Source organism: Homarus americanus, unplaced genomic scaffold (assembly GCF_018991925.1).
Source record: "Homarus americanus isolate GMGI-L3 unplaced genomic scaffold, GMGI_Hamer_2.0 scaffold35053, whole genome shotgun sequence".
In the NCBI taxonomy this organism is placed as follows: Eukaryota; Metazoa; Arthropoda; class Malacostraca; order Decapoda; family Nephropidae; genus Homarus; species Homarus americanus.
In genome coordinates, this window is record NW_024737442.1 from 1,355 (window position 1) to 9,740 (window position 8,386).

An 8,386-nucleotide genomic window follows, 5' to 3' on the forward strand; every position below is an offset into this window, starting at 1 on the left:
TACTGGTGTGTTTGGGGAGAGGGTGTACTGTACTGGTGTGTTTGGTGGAGGGGTGTACAGCACTGGTGTGTTTGGTGAGAGGTGTACAGTACTGGTGTGTTTGGGGGAGGGGTGTACAGTACTGGTGTGTTTGGGGAGAGGGTGTATAGTACTGGTGTGTGTTTGGGGGAGGGTGTACAGTACTGGTGTGTTTTGGGGAGAGGGTGTACAGTACTGGTGTGTTTGGGAGGGTGTACTGTACTGTGTGTTTGTAGGAGGGTGTACAGTACTGGTGTGTTTGGTGGGAGGGTGTACAGTACTGGTGTGTTTTGGGGGAGGGTGTACAGTACTGGTGTGTTTGGGAGAGAGGAGTGTACAGTACTGGTGTGTTTGGGGAGGGTGTACAGGCAGTGTGTTTGGGGAGAGGGTGACAGTACTGGTGTGTTTAGAGGGTGTACTGTGGTGTGTTTGGTGGGAGGTGTACAGTACTGGTGTGTTTTGGTGGGAGGGTGTACAGTACTGGTTGTGTGTTTGGGGGGGTGTACAGTACTGGTGTTTGGGGGGAGGGTGTACAGTCCTGGTGTGTTTTGGGGGTGTACAGTACTGGTGTGTTTGGGAGAGGGTGTACAGTACTGGTGTGTTTGGGGGAGGGTGTACTGTACTAGTGTGTTTGGTGGGAGGGTGTACAGTACTGGTGTGTTTGGTGGGAGGTGTACAGTACTGGTGTGTTTGGGGGAGGGGTGTACAGTCTGGTGTGTTTGGGGGGTGTACAGTACTGGTGTGTTTGGGGAGAGGGGTTACAGTCCTGGTGTGTTTTTGGGGGTGTACAGTACTGGTGTGTTTGGGAGGGTGTACAGTACTGGTGTGTTTGGGAGGAGGGTGTACAGTACTGGTGTGTTTGGGGGAGGGGTGTACAGTACTGGTGCGTTTGGGGGTGTACAGTACTGGTGTGTTTTTGGGGGAGGGGTGTACAGTACTGGTGTGTTTGGGGGAGGTGTACAGTACTTGGTGTGTTTGGGGGAGGGGTGTACAGACTGGTGTGTTTTGGGGTGTACAGTACTGGTGTGTTTAGGGAGAGGGGTGTACAGTACTGGTGTGTTTTGGAGGTGTGTGCAGTGTACAGTACTGGTGTTTTGGGGAGGGGTGTACAGTACTGGTGTTTGGGGGAGGTGTGTACAGTACTGGTGTGTTTGAGAGGGTGTACAGTAATGGTGTGTGTTTGGGGAGGGGTGTACAGTACTGGTGTGTTTGGGGAGGTGTACAGTACTGGTGTGTTTGGGGAGGGTGTACAGTCCTGGTGTGTTTGGGGTACAGTACTGGTGTGTTGGAGAGGTGTACAGTACTGGTGTGTTTAGTGGGAGGGTGTACAGTACTGGTGTGTTTGGGGGGTGTACAGTACTGGTGTGTTTGGGAGAGGGGGTGTACAGTACTGGTGTGTGTTTGGTGGGAGGGGTGTACAGTACTTGTGTTTTGGTGGGAGGGTGTACAGTACTGGTGTGTTTGGGAGGAGGGTGTACAGTACTGGTGTGTTTGGGGAGAGGTGTGTACAGTACTGGTGTGTTTTGGGGGTTGTACAGTACTGGTGTGTTTGGGAGGAGGGGTGTACAGTACTGGGTGTGTTTGGAGTAGGGTGTACAGTACTGGTGTGTTTGGGGGGAGGGGTGTACAGTACTGGTGTGTTTGGGGGGAGGGGTGTACAGTACTGGTGTGTTTGGGGGGAGGGGTGTACAGTACTGGTGTGTTTGGGGGGAGGGGTGTACAGTACTGGTGTGTTTGGGGGGGGGTACTGCCTCAAACATCGTTGGTCTTTGGTAAGGGGATGGATGCCCAATAGAATATTCAACATTGACACTTGTCTGATCTCTCTCTATGCTTTTTACTGTACAAGTATTTGTTAAAAAAAATACCCCCTGTACCTGCATAAATTCACTATTGGAAAGAGTCTTAAAAAATAAATCTCATTGGCAATGCATTTATGTTTCTCACCTTGAAGCCTGAAGTACCGAGGTTTCCTGGAGCGCCTTTGTTTCCTCTATTACCAGGAGCTCCAGGTAAACCATAAAAGCCTTTACTTCCTGCTCCTCCATCAAAACCTGGGTCTCCTTTTGCTCCTGGCCTTCCAGGCAATCCTGGTGTCCCAGGATTGTCACTGATGCCATCTTCTCCATCTTCTCCTTTATTACCACGGCTTCCCTGTTAAACAGACATACTGTACAGTTAAGTTCTTGGTCATCACTAACAAAAAATACTAGTTCCCTTTATGGAACCCAAATCTCATATAAAATTTAATTGGTTTTCTGCAACTTTTATGAGTAATGTATAATAAAAGCTTCCTAACCCCCTCAGGGTTAGCTTCACGCACACAGTGCCAGCATCAATAACTGGCACATAGGGAAATAAGGAGTTATCTTAAAATTTTCTTAATGCCAAAATAATGATTTTTCACCTGACATGGTGGTGGAAAGCTAAAAAAATATATACAGTATTAAATAAAAAGTAAAAGTACAGTAACAAATATTTTGGGGAAAAATTACATGAATAATAACAGGTAACCCAAACCTACACTATACAGTAAGATTTATACAAGTAATTGAAAAAATTTATAATAATAAAATTAAACATTAAAAATTAATAAATATAACTACAGTACTATAGAATACATGTACAGTGCTCACATGTACTCCAGGAATGCCATTCTGGCCCAGGTTTCCCTTGGGACCCACTCGGCCTGGATCTCCGACCTGTCCTGGGTACCCTTTTGGTCCGGGTGGTCCTGACCTGCTTGTACCAGGAACACCCTTTGGTCCATCTCGTCCATCAAAGCCTGTGTCACCTTGGATACCTTTAAATCCTTTTAATCCTAGATTACCTGGTGGATAATATATAAAGCACTTGATCAATAAATATGTTAAGTGAATGAATTAGGTATAGCATGATAGGTGAATGAATTAGGTATAGCATGATAGGTGAATGAATTAGGTATAGCATGATAGGTGAATGGATTAGGTATAGCATGATAGGTGAATGAATTAGGTATAGCATGATAGGTGAATGAATTAGGTATAGCATGATAGGTGAATGGATTAGGTATAGCATGATAGGTGAATGAATTAGGTATAGCATGATAGGTGAATGAATTAGGTATAGCATGATAGGTGAATGAATTAGGTATAGCATGATAGGTGAATGAATTAGGTATAGCATGAATGGATTAGGTATAGCATGATAGGTGAATGAATTAGGTATAGCATGATAGGTGAATGAATTAGGTATAGCATGATAGGTGAATGAATTAGGTATAGCATGATAGGTGAATGAATTAGGTATAGCATGATAGGTGAATGGATTAGGTATGAAAGGTGAATGAATTATAGGTGTATATCTCAGCATGGAAAACAATATCATGACCGTAGTTGAATGAAAGTTAAAGATGAATAGTTGTGTTGGAGTTGTATTGTAAAGGTTTATTTTACATTTTATTCTAATGTTGAGGAACAAGTGGATTTAAGGGATCACTGCAAGACAAACACACTGCCCCCTAGTACCGAAACGTTTCGGTCCCGTACGACAGCATGGGCTGGGCCGCCTCATGGTGTACAGCATCCACGACGTAGCCCGCTCAGTTGGTGTTTGGCCTTTGTTGTTGTCGTTAGTGATTGTGCTGTGTACTGACAAAATTTTCGTTTGTAATTCTCTTTAAAATGACTGGCAAGCAAAAAGTGAGAGTTCTCGTGGTGCTGAGAAGAAAAAGAGACAGTCAGTTACTTTTGAGATGAAAATGAAAATAATAATGCAATATGAAAATGGAAAAATGGTAGCAACCATTTCACGCGACCTTGGCTTCTCTCATTCGATGATATCAACAATTTTGAAGGACAAGGAACGAATTCGTGAGGTAGTGAAAGGATCAGCACCTATAAAGGGAACAATAATAACGAAAAAAAGACAAGGTCCTCTTCATGAGATGGAGAAATTACTTGTGATATGGATGGAAGATCAGCTGCAAAAGCATGTACCCTTAAGCCTTCTAACCATACAGGCTAAGGCAAGAAGCCTTTTCGAAAGCCTGAAGGAGCAGGCAGGAGATGAGTGTGAGCAAACCTTTACAGCAAGTCATGGGTGGTTCCAAAGGTTTAAGAACGGTTACAGTTTGCACAGTGTAAAGGTGAGTGGAGAGGCAGCAAGTGCTGATGTGGGTGCTGCCGAAGCTTTTAAGGAGGAGCTAGATCGTGTCATCGTGGAGGGAAATTATTTGCCTGAGCAAATATTTAATGTGGATGAAACTGGCTTATTCTGGAAACGCATGCCAGAATGAACATACATCCACAAAGAGGCGAAAACCATGCCGGGATTCAAGGCATTCAAGGACCGAATCACACTTCTGTTGGGGGGAATGTAGCTGGTTTCAAGGTAAAACCCTTCATGATATATCATTCAGAGAACCCAAGGGCTTTTAAAAATGTCAGCAAGCACACACTGCCAGTATTTTATCGCAGTAATAAGAAAGCATGGATGACCCTAGCACTGTTTGAGGATTAGTTCCTGAGTTGTTTCATTCCACGAGCCAAGGAGTATTGTCTGCAACAAGGGGTTGCGTTCAAGATTTTATTAATTTTAGATAATGCTCCGGGGCACCCACCACACCTGGACGACATGCACCCTGATGTTAAGGTAGTGTATCTTCCACCTAACACTACCTCTATCATCCAACCCATGGATCAAGGTGCTATTGCTGCTTTTAAAGCTAATTATTTACATACGACCTTCGCTCAGGCTGTTGCTGCTACTGAAGGTGAGAAAATACTCAGAGAGTTTTGGAAGGACTACAACATTTTGCAATGTGCAAAGAACATAGCTGCAGCATGGGATGAGGTTACAGGTCAGTGCATGAATGGAATATGGAAGGTCCTGAAAAGATATGTGAACAGCTTCAAAGGATTTAATGAAGATGAAGCAATTTCTGAGATTAGTAACAAGATAGTGCAGATGAGTATACAGCTTGAGTTAGAAATTTATAATGAAGATGTTGAGCAGTTGGTGGAAAGTGCAGCAGAAGAGTTAAGTAACGAGGATCTTATTGAACTGGATGCACAGTAAATTGCAGAGGAAGAAGAGAGACAAGATGTAGAAGAAGAACCTGCACCCCCCAAAAGTTTTCAGTGAAACAAATGGCAGAGGCATGTGCTACTATTAATAAGGGGATGCAAATGTTTGAAGAAATGGATCAAAATGTTGAGCGTTTTGCAAAAGTTGACAGACCGATCCAAGATGCACTTGCTTGCTACAAGGAGATTTACAATGAAAAGAAAAGGCAAACTGTGCAGTCTAAATTGGACATATTTTTCAAGAAGTCCCCCACTGCTGTCTCCTCACGCCCCACCACTGCTGCCTCTTCACTCCCTAAAGATGATCCAATACTTCAACAAGCAAGTATGTTACCCTGTCTGAAGAAAGCAAACTTGATGACCCACCCAGCCCTGTCTCCTCCTCTGCTTCATCCAATTAATGTAGTCTACATGCTTCATTAAAAAATTATTGAGGCCCCGTGTGCATTCAGCTGACTACAATAAAGGTAAGTGCACAGTAATACTTTATTCATTTTTAATTATTGATTACTTTTACTGTACTGTATTTCATTTTAGAATTTCTATGTATTATTTTCGCATTTTCGACTTACGACCTGGTCGTCGGGACGGAACCCCGTCGTAAGTAAAGGAGAGACTGTAGTGTTAAAATCATATACAAAAGTACAATCCATATATTACTGTATAACTTATTAAACTCAACTAAAAGTAATATTGAATACCGTAGTCAAAAGTACAAGACGTGGGTTTCACAATATAGTACAGTAGAATCTCTGTTATCTGCCACCTATGGGGATTGAGAAGTGCCAGATAAAGAGATTTCCCGGTTAGTTGAATCTCACTCTTAGGATCCTCCAATAAATCTTACAACGCACAGTGCTACAAGGTGACCTTGTAAATTTGTGTCTGAGAAAAATGGACTTTAAACACTTATTACTTTTTATATAAACGATGTGATTTAGAAATAAATAAAATATAATATAAAACTATAAAATAAGATGAATGAGAGCATGGGTGAGTATATGTGGGTGGAGGTGGTGGGTTACTGGGTTATAACTGCATGGCTGTGCTCCCTCAAGATGTGACGTCACGGCATACACACAGCCAGCGTGGTAGCCAAATGTCTGTGAGTCAGCTAAGTGACTGCCTGAACTATGCCATGTTGCCCAAAGGATGATTTGAGTGTGGAAGGAGCTATTTTTTTTTACAAAAAATATCTACTATTGTATTTTTTTATATGGTATGTAGCGATTTTATTGTTTATCATAACAATGAATATGGAAGCTCATCCTCAGTGCGAGCGGTATTCAAACTTAAGATTCTAGCTGATTTTGGGGGAATTTCTTTTATTATTATTTCAGTTTGGTGCCAATTAGTTAAATCTGGCGGTTGGATGGGTTTCAGATAACCAGGATTCTACTGTACTCAGTGTTGTCTTACCTGGAGTGCCCTTTGGGCCCATGTTGCTTGTTAGGGAATCAGGTCGAATCACTCTGCCAGGTAAGCCTACACTGCCTGGCTCTCCTGATGGACCTTTTATTCCACTGAAACAAGAATTACTTAATTAAATTATGATTTTGGACATTTTCTTCAATCAAAGTAAAGCATATAAAATATTTGATTACAGGGGTTCCCGATTTATGAACGAGGTTAAACTTGAAATTTACAGTACAGTATTTTATTTACCCGCTGACTTATTTTTTTACTTTCATTTACTGTATCTTGTTATTCTATTTCGTCTTTTATCTTAAATTAAGTGATTTTAAATGTATATAAGGACTTAGGCTATGATATAGTGGGATTTTAAACATTGTTCTGTAAGTACGGTATGCACATAGCATGTGTTCCGACTTACATACAAATCTGACCTAGGAACGGAACCTGTTCGTAACCCGGGGACCCCCTGTACTGTACTTTATGAAGACAATAATACAGTAATAGAAGATCAATAACTATACATTCCTGTATCTCACCTTCATATATATATATATACAGTATTACCCCGCTTAACGCGCTTTCACTTAACGCGTTTTCGCATATACGCGGTGCCTTGCCAAAGCTGAACTTTCACTTAACGCAGCATTTTTCATCATATACGCGGTGAGTGTCCAGCTCGAGAGCTATTTTTAGATTCGCACCACCCCCCACCCGCCACCCTGCCTGACTGCCTGTTTTAGCTCATAAAATTCATACAAATTACCCAGCCAGAATATAATTTACATTGCTGGAATTCTTATAATTTGTTGATCATTTTGAATATAAACAACATATATTTTGCATTAAACATACAATTTTTAGATAAAAATTGTTCTCTAGGTAATTATGTTATCTTTTGTCCAAAATATATGACATTTATATTCAAAATATTCCTGGTCTTACAAGGAATCCAGCAATGTCAATTATATTATCCTAACTTTAGTTTGAGGTATTATTTATTAAAATTTAGTGGTTATCCCACACATCTCCTTGGGACGGTTGGTGGGGGGTGGGGGGTGGGGGGGAGGGAGGGACCGACCGACCGACCATCTGTTACCCCGTGAAGAATTATTTTTTTTTTTATTAACTGAAGATATTTGTTTTAGCTCATAAAATTCATACAAATTACCCGGTCAGAATATAATTTACATTACTGGAATTCTTATAATTTGGTGATCATTTTGAATATAAACAACATATATTTTGCATTAAACATACAATTTTTAGATAAAAATTGTTCTCTAGGTAATTATGTTATCTTTTGTCCAAAATATATGACATTTATATTCAAAATATTCCTGGTCTTACAAGGAATCCAGCAATGTCAATTATATTATCCTAACTTTAATCTGAGGTATTACTTAATACTAAATGTTAAAAACTCTTGAATGGAGGATTGGTGGGGGGTGGGGGGAGGGTTGGGACTGACCACGTGGTTGGAAGAGGGGGGGAAGGCAAGGTGGGGTACTTTGATTGACAGATAGTGTAGAAGAATATTTTTTTTTTTTATTAACTGAAGATATTTGTTTTAGCTCATAAAATTCATACAAATTATCCGGTCAGAATATAATTTACATTGCTGGAATTCTTACAATTTGCTGATCATTTTGAATATAAACAACATATATTTTGCATTAAACATACAATTTTTAGATAAAAATTGTTCTCTAGGTAATTATGTTATCTTTTGTCCAAAATATATGACATTTATATTCAAAATATTCCTGGTCTTACAAGGAATCCAGCAATGTCAATTATATTATCCTAACTTTAGTTTGAGGAATTATTTATTACTATACCTGGTTTTCCCCCAAAAATTTCTCAGAGGGAAGAGCCAGTGAGTCCAT

The 8,386-nt window shown here is 40.8% G+C and overlaps 1 protein-coding gene across 1 annotated transcript; it reads right to left on the bottom strand.

Annotated features, from left to right (window-relative positions):
- Positions 1-1,908: 1,908 nt before the first annotated feature.
- LOC121873430 (macrophage receptor MARCO-like) lies at positions 1,909-6,654 on the bottom strand. Its single transcript, XM_042377010.1, has 3 exons — positions 6,504-6,654; positions 2,655-2,848; positions 1,909-2,172 (listed from the first exon to the last, which is right to left on the bottom strand). The coding sequence occupies exons 1-3, from the start codon at positions 6,523-6,525 to the stop codon at positions 1,924-1,926; spliced, it is 465 nt and encodes a 154-aa protein (XP_042232944.1). The 5' UTR covers positions 6,526-6,654; the 3' UTR covers positions 1,909-1,923.
- Positions 6,655-8,386: the final 1,732 nt, after the last annotated feature.

What these genes read in the sequence shown, in the direction of transcription:
- LOC121873430 (XM_042377010.1), bottom strand. Translation starts at nt 6,525, where the DNA reads ATGGGCCCAAAGGGCACTCCAG. An exon ending in GGGCCCAAAGGGCACTCCAG is followed by an intron (nt 2,849 to 6,503) that starts GTAAGACAACAC and finishes ATTATCCACCAG; the next exon opens with GTAATCTAGGATTAAAAGGA. An exon ending in ATGGCATTCCTGGAGTACAT is followed by an intron (nt 2,173 to 2,654) that starts GTGAGCACTGTA and finishes TCTGTTTAACAG; the next exon opens with GGAAGCCGTGGTAATAAAGG.